General features: G+C 35.9%; 1 protein-coding gene across 2 annotated transcripts in view; it reads left to right on the top strand.

Annotated features, from left to right (window-relative positions):
• The window catches only part of Polr1B (RNA polymerase I subunit Rpl135), a 332,313-nt gene that overhangs the window by 82,065 nt on the left and 229,162 nt on the right, over positions 1–21,086 (top strand). For both annotated transcript variants that reach the window (XM_090381414.1, XM_090381406.1), the window contains exon 9: positions 12,059–12,234. In XM_090381414.1, the coding sequence (XP_090237540.1) occupies positions 12,059–12,234 (176 nt within the window). The remainder of the gene's footprint in view (positions 1–12,058; positions 12,235–21,086) is intronic.

Below are 21,086 nucleotides of genomic sequence, written 5' to 3'. Positions count from 1 at the left end.
GTTCAAACAGAGGCTTTCTAATTGGGTTATAAGTTTAACGCCTCAGCTGTATAAGTATGTGTTTAATAATGATAATGATTGGTTTTTTCATCATATAAATGTAGGAATTTTGTAATTGAAACAAAGTGTTTTAAATGCCTTGGCTTTGGCCATGCAGCTTCACACTGTACTCATAAAAGTATAATATGTGGGCATTGTGCCCAAAGTGGTCATGTGTATAATGATTGCCAGTGTAAGGATTCACCAGCTAAATGTATTAATTGTAAAAGGAGAGGTAGGAACTTTGAACATTCTATTAGAGATATGAAGTGCCCCGAGTATCTCAAACCTTTAGAGGTTGCCAGTACTTGTAGTTGTCATGAATAATAATATTTTCATAAACGATATTACTGATAATATCTTGAGAGTAGTGCAACTTAATGGCCAAAAGGCTAGTCAGTAATGAATAAAGCAAGAATTTGTATGATTGAAAGAAATTATATTTTGTGTTTACAGGAACCCTATGTTGCTACTTTTGCTGATTCTTTTAAAGTAACTGGATTCCCTATACAGTAAACCCCCGCTATTTGCGGTATCTGTATTCGCGGTTTCGCGTATTTGCGATCGCCGATTTAATATAAAATGAAACCTAAAAAAATGTGAATTTTAAAACGCCGTGAATATTTTCCGCCATAAAAAACATGGGCGTGGCTAAAATTATCTTCGCCGGTCAAAACAGCGCTCAGTGGGTGGGGGGAGAGGGGTGAAAAAATCGCGAGCGTGGATGTTTCTCGCTAATCCTTGTTCAGTATGTGTTAGTCATGGAAGGTTTCGTCGTTTGATTTTAATTTATATGTTTATAAACTGAATAAATTTATCAATTTATAAATTAATATGCTTACAAAAATGATAACTCTACCGTTTTGCAGTGTAAAACAGACTTTTTCGAGCGTGTTAACGGAAGAAAGTGACTTTATTGTGGTCAAGTTCTTTCTAACCCCTACAAAAATATGGCTACGAATAAAAAGAGAAATGTGAAAATATCAAAGAAGGTGATGACACTAGCGAATAAAATTGAGTTATTAGACGAAATTTCTAATGGTGAAAGTGTCTCCTCAGTGGCAAAACATTATAAAATCAATGAGTCAACAGTACGATCAATCAAGAAATCGGAAGAAAAAATCTGCCGTAGTGTCCGTGAAACCGCGCTAATTGCTTCAAAAATTTGCTCTGTAACTTGTGATGTTAAATTAGAAAAAATGGAAAAGGCTTTAAATCTGTGGATAGAAGACCGAACTCAAAATAAAATTCCGTTAAGTTCACTCATCATTCGTGAAAAGGCAAAACTCTTTTATCAACACTTCAGCGAAACTGGTGATAGCACTGGCAGGATAAGGTTTTTAGCTAGAAAAGGTGCTGCTGGTTTCAAATTTCTAATAACTATTACATTTAATATTAAATTGTTTCTTATTTTCATTTCGATGCCATATGCTTGCATTTCACTATGTACTGCCTATGTACATAGTCATATTATGAAGGTACATATAATACATACATAGACAAAATTTTTGACTACTTTTTCTTATATATTTCATACTTTGGAACGGAACCCCTTTATTACTATGGGAGCCATAACTCAGTATTCGCGTTTTCGGTATTCGCGACATTTCTCAGGAACGTAACCCCCGCGAATAGCGAGGGTTTACTGTAATAGCAAATGTCATGCATATTAAGGAAGTTAAACCTAAAATTGCTATTGTGGTTTTTAACAAATGTTTAAATGTTACTGTTATTTCTAGCTTATGTACTCCGCTTGCTACATGTGTCCATATCTCAACTAAGGTTGTATCTTTTTATTTGGTATCCTTGTACTTCCCCCCTTCCATGAACATTGATTGTTCTTTTCAATATTTAGAAAGGTTAATGGAATTTGTAGCGGTAGTAATATTATCATTACAATGGATTCTAATGCAAAGTCAAGCCTTTATTACAGTGATAGTGTTGATCATAGAGGAATTCAATTAGAAGAATTTATTTTATGCCACAATTTAAATATTTTAAATGAACCATATAAACCATACACTTTTGATAATATACATGGTACTTCTAACATAGACATAACTTTGGTGTCTCAACACCTGAACAGAAGAATATGTTTTTGGGATGTGGTGATTAATTTAACGAATAGTGACCATAGAGCTATTGTATTTTTTTTTTTAAGTGTAGCTGATGTTCAGGTAAAAGAAAAGATAAAAGATGTTTCTAAAAGGTGTAATTGTAAAAAAAATTAATTGGGATAAATTCATACGTCTTAGTTGCAAATTTTACAGATGAGGTGAGATTAAATTTAAACTCTCTGTGAATGCTAATGAATATGCTTTTTATGTTCGGTCTACATTCCTTAACGCTTTGCAATATGCTGCTAAAAGGAAGAGAGAGAGTCTGTTTATAATGTACCTTTGTGGTCTGTGCAACTTTCTCGGCTAAGGAAAGAGGTTTTTTTATACTAGGAAAATTTATCAGAGGTATAGGGGTTGGAGTAACAATCATGCTTTGATTTACACAGAGTTATATAAGATTAAAAGGAAGGCAATATCAGAAGGCCATTTATGAACATAAATTAAAGACGACAGGATTTGGTATTTACTGTGGGAAATAAGAATCCATGGGGTCTTTTATTTAAGATTAGCATTAGTAGAAGCAAACGATGTAAGAAAGCAAGCTTATGCAGCATCAGCCAAAAAAAAAAAACACCCCTCCCATTTCACCACTCTATTCGTTCCGAATGTTTGTCCAGCTCAGCCTTAAATTTATTTATGCTATCAACTTCCACAACAAAAGATGGACGTCTGTTCCACCAATCAACTACCCGCTGGCTAAAGGCAAATTTCCACACATCTATTCTACAACTGTCTTTCCTCAATTTGAATCTGTGCCCATTCAAGTTATAAATCTGAGCAAGAGGAAGAATCCCATCAGCATTCAGCTTGCTCAACCAATTTAAGGCCATATAATCAGATCACCTTGCAGATGCCTATTCTCCAGGTGCTGCAATTTGCAGAACTTAAGCCTTTCTTGGGAAGAGCACTCCTTTGTTCCCCTCACCAATCTTGTTGTCTAGCAACTCTACATCCTTCCTAAAATGAGGCCACCAGACCTGTACACAGTACTCTAGGTGTGGCCTGACGATTGTCTTGTATACTGGGCTAATTACCTCCCTGTCCCTGCTAGCAAAATTCCAATTATCATTGACAAGACACCATGACCTGCTCTGGCAGCCAATTTACACTGCTCAGTGAACTTCATATTTGACTGCACGATTACCCCCAGGTCCTTTTCATTCTCTATCACTGTCAGTGTGGTACCACAGAGTTGATACGTTACTCTGTGATTACTGCTTCCCATATGTAGTACTTTACATTTGTCAATGTTAAACTTCAGTTGCCACTTCTCAGCCCATTTTCCCAACTTATCTAGATCCAGTTGGAGTAGCATATTGTCTTTACTGTCGTTAACAACCCTGCCAACCTTTGTATCATCTGCAAACTTGGACATTAAACATGATATACCTTCATCAATATCATTGATAAATATTCAAAACAACATGGGCCCAATGCTGAACCCTGGGGAACTCCACTAATAACAATTGTCCACAAAGAGGACAATTGTTATTAGTGGAGGGTGGTAATCCATTGATTACCACCCTCTGTCGTCTCCCACTCAACCACCCCTTTATCCATTGCAGCAACTTATCCTTAATGTCATACTTCTCTAATTTGTACAGTAGTCTTTCATGTGCAACAGTATCAATATATTTCCTGAAATCCAAGTATATAATATCAAAATTATTTATGGCATTCAGTTCCTTTGTGACCACCTCATAGTATCCAATCAAATTGGTCAGACAAGACCTCCCTTTAACAAACCCATGCTGTGTCTTAACTATTACTGCAGTCTTGTCTAGATGATCCTGCAGTGCTTCTTTAACCAGTGATTCCATTATTTTCCCCAGAACACAAGTTAAACTAACAGGTCTATAGTTACTTGTGTCACCTTTTGAACCCCCTTTGTGAATTGGTGATACATTTGCATACCTCCAGTCCATGGGGACCTCCCCTGAGTCCAAGGAAGCTCTCATAATTATTGCTAAATTTTTGCTTACTTCCTTTGCTGCCCCCTTTAATATAATTGGATAGATCCCATCTACCCCAGGTGCATTTTTTATGTTTAACTTCAACAATTTCTCTTCCACTTTGCTCTCAGTTATTACAAAATCACTTAGCTTCCTGTTAGAGTTCGATAAACTTGTAGCACCCTCTCATTGAATAACTTCTCATGTGTGAATGCAGATGCAAAATACTCATTCAGTTTATCAGCTACTTGAGCATGATCATCAATAATGAACCCATCTATGTTAAGTGTTCCAATCTGATTTATCACTTTCCTTCTAGAGTTTACATAAGTAAAGAACTCCTAGCATTAGCATGATGCAAGAAAGCAAGCTTATATAGCATCAGCCAAAAAAAAAAAAAAAAAAAATCCCTTATTTCACCTATCCCCTCGCTCCAAATGTTTGTCAAGTTCTGCCTTGAATCTATTTAAGCTATCAACTTCTACAGCGACAGATGGAAGTTTCCAGCAATCAACCACCCGCTGGCTAAAGGCAAACTACTGCACATCTATCCTACAACTGTCTTTCCTCAATTTGAATTTATGCCCTCTCAGGCATAAATTCAAATCTTCCTCTGAGCAAGAGGAAGAATCCCATCAGCATTGAGCATGCTCAAACCGTTCAAGGCTTTATACACCTCAGTCAGATCATCTCGCAGGTGCCTAGTCTCCAGACACTGTAAATTGCAAAACTTAAGTCTTTCTTCATAAGAGGAACCCTTTGTTCTGTTCACTAATCTTGTTGCCCTTCTCTGTACTCGTTCCAACAGCTCTACATCCTTCTTAAAATGAGGCCTCCAGACCTGTATACAGTACTCAAGGTGTTGCCTAACCATTGCCTTATACAAGGGGATACTCACCTCCTTATCACTGCTAGAAAAATTCCTGTATATCATTGACAAGACACCATGAGCTACTCTTGCAGACCATCTATACTGGCTCCTCCGTAGCCAGGTGAGCAGGAGCAGCAGTGCGTAGCACACGCTTCTTCATTAGACCGGAGTTCAATCCTGTCACCACCAAATACGGAGGATGCGGTAAGGTCAGGGAATGACCACCGCATATCCCCGGACCAATATGGCCTTAGTTGCTAATGCTCCTAAAAACCAAATAACAAACAACAACAAACACCATCTGCACTGCTCAGAAAACTTCTTATCTGCCTGCACAATTATCCCCAGGTCATTTTCATTCTCTACCACTGTCAGTGTGGTACCACAGAGTTGATATGTTACTGTGGGATTACTGCTTCCCATATGCAGCACTTTACATTTGTCAATGTTAAACTTCATTTGCCACCTCTTAGCCCATCTGTTCAACTTTTCTAGATCCTGATGCAGCAGTGTACTGTCATTAGTGTCATTAACAACCCTACCAACTTTAGTATCGTCTGCAAACTTGGACATTAAGCCTGATATACCATCATCAATATCATTTATAAATACAGAAAACAACAATGGACCCAACATTGAATCCTGAGGGTCTCCACTGATAACATTAGTTCACGAAGATCAGTGTCCATTGATTACCACTCTCTGTTTTCTCCCACTCAAGTATCCGTTTATCTATAGCAGCAATTTGCCTCCGTTGCAGCAGTGTTCCATGTGCAACAGTATCAAAGGCCTTTCTAAGATCCAAATATATGATATCAAAGTTATTCTTTGCATCCAGTTCCTTTGTGACTACATCATAGTATCCAATCAAATTTATCAGACAAGACTTCCCCTTAACAAACCCATGCTGTGTCCAAGCTATAACTGAAGTCTTGTCTAGATGATCCTGTAATGCTTCTTTAACCAGTGCCTCCATTAATTTCCCTGGAACAGAAGTTTAACTAACAGGTCTGTAATTACCTGTCTCTCTTTGATCCTCCTTTGTGGATTGGGGTTGTATCTGCACATCTCCAGTCCATGGGTACCTCCCCTGAGTCCGGGGAAGCCCTCATAATTATGGCTAAGGGTTTGCTTACTTCCTTTGCTGCCTCCTTTAATATAACTGGATAGGTTCCATCCACCCCAGGTGCCTTTCTTATGTTTATCTTCAACAATTTCTCCTCCACTTTACTCTCAGTTATTACAAGATTATCTAGCTTACTGCCAGAGTTGAATACACCTCTGGCATTCCCTTCCCCGAATAACTCCTCATGTGTGAATGTAGATGCAAAATATTCATTTAGTTTTTTAGCTACCTATGCAGGATCATCTTAGAAGGATCATTTGCCCAAGATAAATTAGAAATAAGTTGTTAAATGTTAATAATTTAATTAGTACTGTCTATTCTGATAATACTTAATCTACTGATTGGTATTCTACTGTTACTGCAATTACTAATAAATTATTTTTAATCGACAGCTGTGTTGATGACACAGAGCAGCAAGGGTTAATTAGGATGGATAATAATGAATATCGAGGACCCTCTGAGATTGATTTATTCAATATCAGAGAGGTTCAAAATGTTAATAAAAAAATTAATGTAAATAAAATACCAGGAATAGATATGGTTGAAAACAATTGTATTATTAAACTAGTAGATCTTTTTTCCTGAGGTTTTGGTCAATATGTTTAATGAATATGTAATAGAGGAAACTTTTCCAGGTTTCTGGCATGTTTCCCTGCTTAAGTTGTTACAAAAGCCTGGTAAACTAATGACTGACCCTCGTGGATATAGACCAATATCTTTATTGGCTAATTTAGGCAAAATATTTGAGAGATTAATGTTGTTAAGGTTGGAAGATTTGTTTCAGAAAATGAAACTGGCTTTTCCACATCAGTATGATTTAAAGAAATTGTTCAACTGAAGATGCTATTCAGGATTTGATTACTTATAGTTTAAATTGTAACGATAAATATGTATTAGTCCTCTTTATTGATTTTGAGAGAGGGCATTTGATACAGTTTGACACCAAAGCCTCCTCTCTTCTTTAAGAATATTATCATGCCTTATGTCATTATACTTAACTATAAAGAGTTATCTTTCTGGAATTGAAAATTATTGTAAGATTACAACACCTTACTTTTAAAAAGGGATTGAGGATGTCTACAAATGTCAGTTTTGGGACCGGTTTTTTGGAACCTGATCCTCGATCAGTGGTTGCAAAGGGAGTTTTCTAATTGGTATAAGGTAGCTTATGCAGACAATTTAGTATTGTGTGTGACAGGTAAGTCCAAGTGTGTCATTGAGGGTAGGTTGGAACTTATTATTGATGGCTTCAACGAATAAACTTAAAATATCTTCAAACAAAACAGTTACAGGCAGGCCTCGCTTAACGCGAGTTCGATTAACACGGTTTTCAGTTACCGCGATTGGAAAAAATGATACCACTTTTTACTTTACGCAATTCAAATTTCCAGTTAACGCGATCTTTTATTTCTGATAGTTGAAAAAGATTCAAATCGCGCACTAAATATCTGACTGCCAATAAACAAGCGTTTGTCCGCTTCCCGCCTCAGTGTGTTCCATCAACTAAGTAGACGTGTTACTTGTTTGTCTCCACCTAATAAAGTCACGTGCAGACGTATTTAAAAATTCTAATTTTCTACCCCTGTTAATTATGGATAAAAGAAAGAGTGAAAAACAACGTGATTGTAATAAAAAAAAACGAAAAGTTATTACTTTAGCTGATAAACTTGAAGTTATTAAAAAACATGAACGTGGTGCAAACCATGCGAAAATCGTAAGAGATCTAGGATACAGTGAGTCTACCGTACGAATTATCTTGAGCCGTAAGAACGAATATAAAGAGAAAGGTAAAGTTTCATCATCTTCTTTTGTCTTACAAAATACCAGAAACAGAACTCTAATAATGATTGAAATGGAAAGTCTTTTATCAATTTGGATAGAAGATTGCAATCAAAAAAGAATTCCATTATCTAAGGACAATATTCAGAGCAAAGCTATTAACCTTTTTACTAAGCTCAAAGAAACAAAATATCAAGGGGAGACTGAAATGTTTGTTCAGGGTGGTTTGGACGTTTCAAAAATCGAGCACGACTGCATAATGTTAAAGTAACAGGGGAAGCTGCTAGTGCTGATGAAGATGCTGCAGCCAAATTTCCTGCAGAATTGCAAAAAATCATTCAGGATGCTGAATACGACGATCGGCAAATATTTAATGTAGACGAAACGGGCGTATTTTGGAAACGGATGCCAACTAAAACTTATTTGGCTGCAAATGAAGCATCACAACCTGGATATAAAGTCTCAAAAGATCGACTAACACTTTTATTAGGAGGTAACGCTGAAGGTGATTTTAAATTGAAACCCATGCTTGTGTACCGTGCACAAAATCCTAGGGCTTTAAAAGGATACAGCCATCGCACTCTTCCAGTCATTTTTCGTTCAAATAAAAAAGCATGGATGACCAAAGCCCTGTTTGAAGACTGGTTTACGTCTTATTTCTGTCCAACAGTTGAAGCCTATTGCAAGAAAAATAATCTTACTTTTAAAGCTCTGTTGCTTTTAGATAATGCACCTGGACATCCTTCTGCACTTGGTGACTTAAATGAAAATGTGAAAGTTGTTTTTTTACCGGCGAATACAACTTCGTTATTGCAACCCATGGACCAGGGGACGATTGCAACTTTCAAGGTTTACTATCTCCGCAGAACCTTTGCACAGGCACTTGAAGCTATAACAGGAGATAATGCAATTTCTGTACCAGAATTTTGGAAAAAATATAACATACGATTGGCCATTGAAAACATTCATGCAGCATGGGAAGAAGTGACAGCCAGCAATATGAAAGCAGTTTGGAAGCATCTTTTACCCCACGCAAACGATTTTACTTGCTTCAAAGATGCAGTTCAAAAAGTTATTGAAGACATAACTAATATTGGTAATGAACTTGGTTTCAAAGGCTTGGATGCGGCTAACGTTCGAGAATCACTGAATTCGCATTTAGAACAGCTAAGTGACAATGATCTCCTTCAAATAGAGCAACAACGCACGAAGAAGCTGATGAAAAAGAGTGTGAGCCAGATGAAAATGTTACCTCAAAGGAGATAACGGTAAAAGAACTAGGCGAAATCTTTCGTATCGCAGAGAACCTTAAACAAAAGGTAATGGATGTTGATCCTAACATCGAAAGAAGCATGTTATTTCGCCAGGGCCTAGAGAAGCTTGTTGTTGGCTATTGGAAATTGTATGGTGAAAAAACAAAAGCCAAAACTGTTCAAACGACTGTGTTCAAATATTTCTGTAGCAAATAGTTAGTTTCTCCATTATATATTTTGAACAATAAACGTTTAATTCTATAATTTTTATTATCTTTTACATGGCATGCAGTTAAAAAGTTATTTAAAAGGTATTATTTAAAAGTTATTTAAAATTCTTTATGGACATTCCAGAAGGTCAAGTACCAATTATAATTTTTCCTATTGGTTATGATATTCGATTAACGCGTTTCCGTTTTGCACGATGCACTCGCGGGACGAATTAATCGCGTTAATCGAGGCCCGCCTGTATTATGTTACTGAAAGGAAGATTAGTCTATAATAATGTCTGGGTTTAGTAATTAATAATAAACAAATACCATTAGTTTCCTGTGTTAAATGTTTAGGGGTGATTTTAGATGACAAGTTATTGTTTACACCGCATTTGGATTATTTGAGTAATAAAATAAAAAAAATGTGCAGCCTCCATTGTGAGGATTACTAAGAAAGATTGGGGTTTGAATAAAAGAACTCGTACTCTATATTATAAAATGAAATTTATCCCTATAGTGACTTATGCGGCCTCTGTCTGGTATGCTCGGTTAGGGTTGTTAAATTTCACCAGAAGTTATTGTCCATACAGAGAATTATGTTGTTAACTATCTTGCTGGTGTGTATAACAGTGTCAACTAATGCCCTACAAGTAATTGCAGGGACTCTTCCATTAGATTTAGTAGTAACTTTTAGAGCTTTCTGTTATTTTTATGTGTAAAGGTAAACATTTCTTTTATCGGCATTGCTAATAATCTCTCTGTGGGAATTAAAAAGGAAAAGAAAAATATCATTAAGAAATTAGTGGATCAGTGGCAAGTTAGATAGGATAACAGTGTAACTGGTAGGACAAATTTGTTTATAGGTGCCTCCGTAGCCAGGTGGGCAGGAGCAGCAGTATGTAGCACACGCTTCTTGATTAGACCGGGTTCGAGCCCGTGACCACCAAATACGGAGGATGTGGAAAGGTCAGGGAATGGCCACTGCATATCCCTGGAGCAATATGGCCTTAGTTGCTAATGCTCCTAAAAACTAAATAACATATTTGTTTATTCCAAAAGTAAGCTATAATTTCAACGATTCATCAAAAGGGTGGTTTTATCCCTACATGGATACTTCCTATGTAATCACCGGTCATGGCTCATTAAAAAATAAGTTATTCCAACTGGGTCTAGTAGAACAACCATATTGTATTTTTGGTATGCTGGAAACATGGGATCATGTACTATATGACTTCCATTTATGAAGAGTATAGATGTACATTAGGATCTTTGATACCAAACTTTGGTAGAGTGTCTGAAACTTTGTTAATGTTAATTCCAGATTTTCTTTTTACAAAAAGAAAGTGAATTCCCGTAATAACTGATGTTAGCTAATTAACTGTACATTTATTTATTTGATATTATTATTTTTTAATTGTGTACTGAGGGTGTGGTCTATATACTATATGAGGATGTGGTCTATATGCACCAACTGTGAACGTATTTTACAGTTTTTCTATTGTTAACAAACTTGCTTGAGTTTTTTTTTTTTTTTTTTTAGCTGGTACCAAGATTTTGCTCATATGGATTTGGAAATAATTTTTTTTTATTTGCTTTTTTTTATTTATTTATATATATATACATATATTTTTTTATTATTATTTATTTATTTTTATATCATTTTATTTATTTTATTTTATTTATTATTATTATTTTTTATTTTATTTTTTTGCAGGAGTGGGCACCTTGGGAATGGGATTGCAAACACCCTTTGGTCTAGCATTTCTACCATTGGGTGTGAGATTTTTATGCTGTTAGCACACAGTGTAGTAGACCCATGCTCTGATGAGTCCTGTTTTTACTGCTAATAGAAGAATGCATAGCAGAAACAGCACAGGCTAATGGAGAAGATGTAATGGTTGGGAGTGGAGAAGATGTAATGGTTGGGAGTGGAGCATGTTTCCATAGCATATCCTTGGTTCTCAGATCTCACATGAATGCCAACGCATTATCTAAATGCTGCCTCTGTAGCCAGGTGGGCAGGATCAGCAGTGCATAGCACATGGTTCTTAATTAGACCAGAGTTCAAGCCCGTGACCACCAAATACGGAGGATGCAGAAAGGTCAGGGAATGACCACTGCATATCCCCGGAGCAATATGGCCTTAGTTGCTAATGCTCCTAAAAACCAAATAACAAACAAAACAAGCTTATCTAAGCATGTTGATTCAGTCTAAACATGTTGATCTGGACTGTATTGTCATCCATTGTGCCAAATCTGTGAAAGGGTTGTTTGAGGAAAGTAGAGAAGTCTTCAAGTATCTGCCTTAGCCATCTCAATCTGGTTAAGGCAAATGGATTCCAATCCCATTGCGCATTTTCTGACTAAATGCCATATCATGTCAGAATCAACAAGTAATCACACCAATGGTAGTTCAACATATTATTGGCTTATGGTCATAATAAAGTGGCCATGCAGTGTGCAATTGCATTGACCTAGCTATTGTGAGATTTCAGCAATTTTGCTGTAGGTTGTTTATTGGAGGATGTTTCAATAAATGCAATAATGTGTACCAATTTTATTTTATTCAGTAATTTTTAATTTGCTTGCTTGTTCTTATCATGTTAGTTATTTCTGCAATAGGTAATTTTTAAATATTTAATTTTTTTGCTTATATAAAATAATTTCTATCTTTTCAAGAACATCTTTTTTTTTACTTCTTTATAGAATATGGCTCTTCATTATCTTACAAATGGAACAGTACAATTGCGATTCAATTATAAAGGAGGTGAGCCATTTTTTGTGCCTGTAATGCTAATAATGAAAGCACTTTTAGATGTAGACGATTACTGCATATATAATGAAGTGATAAAAGGAAAGGAAAATGACCAGTTTTTTAGAGGGTGAGTAATAATTCTGCATATTACGTATATTAATTCTTTGCAAAAAAATATACATATAAGATGCTACAGCAAAGACTATCTATCCATAATATTTCAAAAATGGAAAAACAATATGGTTCTTCCTCATCTGCATGAAGGAAAGGGGCCAACAAAGAAATTGTCTTTGAAAAAGCTCTTGAAACATATAGCAATTAAACCAGTTAAATTTATTTTCCTTTCACACATTTTTTGTGTTCATCATCTAGCATTTGGCTTTGCATTAGAATTGGCCTACAGTCAGCATATAGTTTGGAAGTCTCCATTCCACAAGTGCATTTTGCTGCATTAAAACACATGAAAATTATCACTTTTCTGACAATTCTTTGAAGCCTGTTCAAGTCATCCTGAAGGAGCACTGCTAGGCACAAATCATTTGAATTATTTAATATTTATTTTAATGGCGGGCACTCAACTTTCTCAGTTATGGTTTGAGGCATTGAATAAGAGTGGACTGGACTAACAGAGTTAAAGAGCAGAGTTCAAAAGAACTGATTAAATGTATTAATTAAATTCATTGCCAATAAGAACAAGTAAAATAGTGCAGCCTAACTTTATATTGAACTTCCAGTGGCCACAATTAAAGCATCCTTATTTAGAGCTATCTAGGGCATGATCTAATGGAGGAAATGCAACCAGATTTGACAGGTATGTTCTCTGGAAGACACAGAAGAGAATTACACAAGAGAACAAATTAATTCCAAGAATCGCCATCAAGGGGAAAATTTGTGCTTTGAATGAGTTGCACATCCCACTCTACTCTCATAGAAATTTGGAATGGAAGGTGCCTCTCACCTTATCAGAACATGTTTTGATGCTGACGCTCTACCCCCAAGATGGAAGCATTTCAGCATAAGTTTGGAGTACAGATATTGCAAGCACCATTGTAGAGGTTTAATGACATCATGTGTCATTAAACTTTTTACATGATAAAAACTATTGTATCATTCAAGGGAATAGGGAGTATTAGGGTGAAGCCAGGAGAGAATACAAATCCCTCAGCCAAGAGTGGCTTGAAGATATTGCTACTGCAGCCATGGAAAGATCTGTGGACATGCTGCAGAAAAATTTCTGGATATCTTGTATGTGACAGTATGGAAGGTGCTGAATAATGTTTTATGGCTCTACACATACATAATCCACCATGAGCAACAGTTGCAAGTAAGTGGTGCCAATACTCAGCCAACACTGTACCATATTGCTAACACTAATACTGACATTTGCTCTCAACTTTGCATGAATGAAGGTAGACAGTGGTCCTCATCTCAATCCTTTGAGGAGATGAGGGGCATTTCCCCCTGAATCTGACTGTGAGCTCCTGTTATATGCACCTAAATTTACCATATGGTTTTGTTTTACAGCTGTATTCATTATGAGTACATTATTTTTTTGAAGAAAACCATCTTACTAGTCATTTAATGTGTTTAGTTACAGCCCAGTGGTACCAAGACAAGTTGGTGACTGCTGTTATTCCACAGTTGTAACAGAAAGATGCCTGGGAACAACAGTTTTTATGCAAGATGGAGCACCTCCACTTATCAGAAGACCTGTACAGGAACTGTTGCAACAGCATTTTGTCACTGAAGGGATAATCAGCTGATCATTTCTCACAACATGGCTGCTTGATCGCTTGACCTAGTTCCTGGCACCTTTGTTTCTCAGGCTGCCTGAAGGGCAATATGTATCATATTGTGGTACATGAAAATGCCATCCTGATGTTTTCCATACTGGAGTTGACCATGCCATTACTCTGATGTTCTGCTGGATTACTATGGTGATCATATTGAAATTCATATTGAATACTGATTGAATCAAGTATCACTGCTTGCAACAGGAAGTATTGTGCCGTTAATGTCATGCCAATGTGTTTGACAACGGTCGTGCCAATTTATATATTGTTAGTAACGCTGTTACAAGAAAACACCGGCGTCTCCGTAGCCAGGTGGGAAGGAGCAGCAGTGCATAGCACACGCTTCTTGATTAGACCGGGGTTTGAGCCCGTGACCACCAGATATGGAGGATGCGGAAAGGTCAGGGAATGACCACCGCATATCCCGGAGCAGTATGGCCTTAGTTGCTAATGCTCCTAAAAACCAAATAACAACAACAACAAGAAAACACCAAACAAGAAATCAAATGAAAAGCACACTGTTAATACTGTGAGTTACAGCATGTTCTTCATTTTCAGTATGCACAAACACACAGTAACAAGTTAACCATTAAGTCATATAACAGGCTGGCTTTTTATAGCAAAATTTTTCCCATGGTGAATTTTAGCATTAATTTTGTTTTTCACATAATTTGTTTGTGCATCCTCCAAAGGCATAAACACCATTGGTTTCATTTCCTCCTTTAGGTTGTTCCCCAGACAGTTTTAAATAGGGATATTTTATTTTTGGCCACCTGGTATATTAATATGTGGGATAGATGATTCCTGGAGAATACATTCTTAGAATATTTCATATAATAGAAAGCGCCAGAGATGAATCAATGATCTGGATGACCAGAAAACCTCATCACTTGTCTGAAATGCAAACAAAAGTATTTGAGAATTGCTGATTTGCAGAAAATAAATTGTTTCAGGCATGATAGTTCTGGCTGTCATACCTGGAACAATGTCTGACAGTCAATCAATGCTGTTACAAGAAAACAGGTAGGATTTCTTGTAACAGTATTAACAGCATTTTCTTCCAGGAAGAAATGATTGAACAAATCCAGTCAATCAAAAGTGAACATATAAACAGGAGGGAGGGCAGGATAGTAGATAACCAACATTAATGCTTGGGCATTAAAAACTAGATAGCATAGTGTAATTGGCTGGAAGCTGGTTGAATTGGAAGTGAAATGCTTCATAATTTTAAAAGAACACCTAATACACAGTGATATTCCTCCACCCCTTGGGCCAGAATGGTTCAAAAAAATAACATCATAATTGAACTGACCTCTAAGCAAGGAAGTGTTGTCATTTAATCAAGTTTTTAAAATACCAAAAAAGTTAAAACTGCCCTTTAAATGGATATTGACAAATGAATCTGGTTTGCTAACAAGATTGCAACTATTTTGAAAAAAAAAAAAAAAAAAAAAGCAATAAAGAATAATTTTTGAACTGTCAAATGTGAATTAAAGTAGCCTTTCTTCTTTGAGTAAAAGGGAATTTCCAAAACAGCAACCATTTATACCTCTGTAAACTGAAGATACCAAGTTCAAAGACAAGCTTGATGAGCTAGCCAATGAAAGGTTGATGAAAGGGAAGAGAAGGCAAAGAATGAGATAACATTTAAGTAACAGAAAAAAAAATTCTTAACATACTAAAAATCAAAAACACATAGTAGCAACCAGGAAGGGTAATTGTGAAGATGTGGACAATTAACATTCTCTCACTTGCTGTACCATCTAGCATGATAAATTACAAAATTGCCAGGTAGCAATATATGGAACACATAATAGTTGTTTTCATCATAAACACAAATAATAATAAAGGAAATTGAATCCAATGTGAAACATTTCCATTAGTTATGCATTTTCTGTACTGTACAATTACTTTAAATTAACAAGTGTTGGTTAGAGATGAATACTGAAGGAAGTGATGAATGGAGTCTGAGTCTCAGTGAAAGCACATCAAGTTTTCAATAAGATGTTGCAGTTATGGGCTATACTATTAAAAACGATGACACTTGATTTGCTTGATTTTTTCCACAAAGTAAAATGTAGTGTGGCACTCAGGTGCCATGTAGCACAAACTAAAAGTCTCAGTTCCACCAACCATGGACTGTTCTTTCACTGAGGGACTTTTCTAGTCACTACTAGTTCTTTTAAGTTTTTACCTTCATTAAAATTTGATACCAGCTTTTGTTTAAAAAGTTTTTGAAAAGAACAAGAAAAGAAAGCTACCTTTCTATATATTTTTCTTTTTTCACTACCAGCCCTGCCTTGGTTACACAAGGCACTGTTTTAGCCTCCTTGTGGGAGGGCCAAAAACCTTGATGAAAAAAAGTCCCCCCCAGGGTTAAATGGATCAATCTGTGGAATACAACAGCTATCTTCCATTTGAGCATAGATGCTCATCTTTTTCTAGTTTAAACAAAACTGACCATGACACATCACATTAAAAAAGACAGTGTACACATGCAGCAAGAAGTTAAATTAAGAAGTGTTGGTTAGAGATGGATACTGAAGGAATTTAGTGATGAATGGAGTCTGTCTCAGTGAAAGCACATCAAGTTTTCAATAAGATGTTGCAATTATGGGCTTCCTAATTGTTCAACAAATGTGTGTAATAAATATATACCATTTCTCTATTTTTCATACAAAATTGTTTAGAAAACACGGAGTTTTACCAACCATGGTGAAAAGACTTAGATCTGGTGGCCTATTAATTCAAACTGACAGTTGTAAGCAATCAGAGACTCGGCTTAAAATCTAAAACTTTTGTGGTATACCTGTGCAAGTTATTCATCAGGTTACACTCTGTAATATTCAGAATACCTGCAACTCTGAATATTACAGAGTGTAACCTGATGAATGTCACAGAAGATGAACTGGTCCAGGAGTTGTAAGGCCAAAAAGTCATACAAGTTGAGCAAATCATGATCAGAAAAGATGGTAAGCTTGTTCTTACATGCAATATAGTAATAGTGGCATGTGATGCAAGAAAGGAAGCATATGAGCTTATGTAGCATCAGCCAAAAAAAAAATTAAACAATTTCACACATCCATTCCCTCTAAATGTTTGTACAGTTCCTCCTTGAATTTATTTAACCTATCAACTTCCACAACAACACATGGAAGTTTGTTCCAGCAATTAATCACCCGCTGGCTAAAGGCAAATTTCCGCACATCTATCCTACAACTGTCTTTCATCAATTTGAATTTATGCCCCCTTAGGTTCGTAATCCGAGCAATTGGAAGAATTCCTTCAGAATTCAGCGTGCTCAACCCATTCATGGCCTTATACACCTCAATCAGATCACCTCACAGGTGCCTAGTCTCCAGCCGTTGAAATCTGCAGAACTTAAGTCTCTTGGTAAGGCGATCCCTTCATTCCCCACACCAAACTTGTTGCCCTTCTCTATACACGCTCAAGCAAATCTACATCCTTCCTAAAATGAGGCCTCCAGACCTGTACGCAGTACTCAAGGTGTGGCCTGACCATTGACTTATACAAAGGGACAATCACCTCCTTTTCCTGCTAGCAAAATTCCTGTATATCATTGATAAAACCCCATGGCCTGCTCTTGCAGCTTGTCTGCATTACTCAGGAAACTTCATATCTGACTGCACAATTACTCCCAGATCTTTTTCATTTTCCTCCACCCTAAGTGTAATACCATGCAGTTGGTACATTCCTCTGGGGTTACTTCTACCTATATGCAGTACTTTGCATTTGTCAATGTTAAACTACAGTTGCAACTTCTCAGCCCATCTGCCCACATTTTCTAGATCCTGTTGCAGTAGCACACTGCCGTTACTGTCATTAAAAACCCTGCCAACCTTTGTATCATCTGCACACTTCGACACTAAGCCCAATATACCTTCATAAATATCATTGATAAATATACAAAACAACAGTAGACTCAACACTGAACCCTGTGGGACTCCACTAATAACATTAATCCACAAAGAGCAGCATCCATTGTATATACATACATACATTGTGTATATGTATATACAATTAGGGTTGTGTAGGGTGGCCACTGGAATGTTAGTTCATCTAGCAAACTTATCTTCCAATGTTAAAGCTGGTTACTGCAACTGCCAAGTAAGACCTTGTATTCCTAATCCTGTAAGATGTTACAAGTGCCAAAAATTTGGTCACTTTCAAATGGTTTGTTGAGGAGATTCAGTGTGTTCTAACTGCAGGTGCAAATCCCATACATAAACAGACTCTGTTGCTGAAACATTGAATTGTTCAACTGTATAGACCATTTCCAGCCTATGACTATGGAAAATAGGAAAAAATATTCAAAAATATAAAATAGAGCAAAAAGTCACCCAAGAGCCAAATAATGCTGAAATACAAAACTCACCTATGCAGCAGTAGCAAAGAAATTCCAGTCAACAGCAGCACAAATCGAAGTCTTAGTTCCACCAACCACATCTATTGTGAATTGGGTTTGGATGGTATCATATTCACAGCAGTCTTGTAAGAAAATGGCATGTGATAGATTGGGGCAACAATTTGTTTATTTATTGTGTGAAGCAATACCTGCTAAAACTTTGACAACACCACTGTGGACCAACGATACTTCTATTATGGTTGCACTAATGTAAAAAAAACCCATGCTCTAACAGAACCTGTAAAAATTAAAACACTAGATCCACACAAGAAGACACTGTCAAATTTATTGAACATGGATGCAGATGAGAACGTCAGCTAGGGTGAACCCATCTTGGGCCTTCATGAAGAAAATGATGTAGACTGTGGATGTCCAATGTTCCCTTAAAGACTAGATCTAAAAAACAGACTGGATCAAACTTAACCACTAAAAACAAATATTGGATTATATTGTTGTGCAATGTTAAATTAATAAGTGTTGGTTAGAGGTGAATACTGAAGGAAGTTAGTGATGAATGGAGTCTGAGTCCCAGTGAAAGCACGTCAAGTTTTCAATAAGATGTTGCAATTGAATTGTAGAGGCCTACATGCCAATATTGGTCAGAATATGTGATCTAATTATGCAGCAAAAATACATCTCCAAGAAACCATTGTCTTTACAAGTGACTCCACCAACTAATCAAATACTACATTGTTTACCAATAAAATAGAAATAAGAGGTTCATGGAGGTGTAGGCATGCTTGTGAACTCCAAATTTCATGTCAAATACATTCCCCTACAGACCTCATTAGATGCTGTAGCTGTACAATTCTTTCTTGAATTTGGGTTCACTATCATTCCAATCTACCAATCACAAAAAAAAAAAAAAAAAAAAATATATATATATATATATATATATCAATAATAGGAGCAATTTATAATGTAATATAATCCAAATCGGATTAATGGCATTTATATTAGATTGTACATTACATCCATCGTAATATATTTTTTATTGCCTTAGTAAAATAGGTACATACTATTTAATCGGATATTACGTTAGTTTTATTGGTAGAGGCCGAAAATGTAAAAAAACCGAATCTACTCATGTATAAATATATGAACATATGTAATTTAACATGCTGACCACAATAGACCTGTAGATCAAATCACCCAAGTAACTCTATAATGGCTAATACTGGCTTCCGTGGCCAAACCTAGTAAAGAATACTAATTAGCAATACAATGTAATGATAAAATAATACCAATTGTTAATTATAGGTAATAGGATACATTGAAACGGACTTTATCGAGGGCTAACCCTCTCAATATATCCCACTCATAATTAACTGAGCTATCTGTTTCTGTTATCATCTGCCTGTTTAACCTGGTCAAATATATAATATTAAAAAGTTTAGTGGTTAAGTAGTTAAGTATTTAGTAGTTAACAGGCAGGATGACATTTAGCCTGACCGATAGCTGCAACACATATATATATATATAGAAAACTTGAAGAAGCAAATTATCTATAAAGAAGAGAAAAAGAGAACAAATATCCATCTATAATTTTCATATAAATTGGTACAAAAGAAGCTATAGCTAAAATACAGAGAACGGAAGTAAGGTTTAAGTATAGTAATAGTACCTCAATCCCCCTCGAATTGCTCTAATAGATGATGAGGTAAGAAAAATAGGATTAGATAGTTAATAGTAAAAAGTAAAGAAAAAGCGCTACTGTAAATGTACGTAGGATAATACCAGAAGCGTAACTTCCCGTACCTTATAGTAAGGTATCCTGGTATATCATAAGGATGATACTGAAATATAGGATAATATATGGCATAACATAGAAAAATATTCTTTGTTTTCTTTGTGGTAAGATGTTTGCTATCTCCTAATCTTTATCTATTTGGCATTTTATACAGATTTATTGAATATAATGGGCCTTTATACCACTATGTATAGCTTGTAGGAATTAGCCATTCCCCTGTTCGCTATATTTTTCTATGCTAATATAAGGATCCCTTACTATAAGGGATGGGAAGTTACGCTCCTGGTATTATCCTACATACATTTACAGTAGTGCTTTTTCTTTATTTTTTACTATTAGCTATCTAATCCTATTTTTCTTACCTCATGATCTATTAGAGCAATTCGAGAGGGATTGAGGTACTATTACTATACTTAAACCTTACTTCCGTTCTCTGTATTTTAGCTATAGCTTCTTTTGTACCAATTTATATGAAAATTATAGATGGATATTTGTTCTCTTTTTCTCTTCTTTATAGATAATATGCTCCTTCAAGTTTTCTGTATATATGTGTTTTAGCTATCGGTCGGGCTAAATGTCATCCTGCCTGTTAACTACTAAATTACTACCTAAATACTTAACTACTTAACCACTAAACTGTTTAATATTATATATTTGACCATGTTAAACAGGCAGATGATAACAGAAACAGATAGCTCAGTTAATTATGAGTGGGATATATTGAGAGGGTTAGCCCTTGATAAAGTCCGTTTCAATGTATCCTATTACCTATAATTAACAATTGGTATTATTTTATCATTACATTGTATTGCTAATTAGTATTCTTTACTAGGTTTGGCCACGGAAGCTGGTATTGGCCATTATAGAGTTACTTGGGTGATTTGATCTACAGGTCTATTGTGGTCAGCATATTAAATTACATATGTTCGTATATTTATACGAGTAGATTTGGTTTTTTACATTCTAACTAACATAATATCCAATTAAATAGTATGTACCTATTTTACTAA

Source organism: Mastigoproctus giganteus, chromosome 1 (genome assembly GCF_048544385.1).
Source record: "Mastigoproctus giganteus isolate SK-2022 chromosome 1, ASM4854438v1, whole genome shotgun sequence".
Taxonomy (NCBI): Eukaryota; Metazoa; Arthropoda; class Arachnida; order Uropygi; family Thelyphonidae; genus Mastigoproctus; species Mastigoproctus giganteus.
Note: the sequence above shows the minus strand (reverse complement) of the source record. Positions and strands in the feature narration are given on the sequence as shown.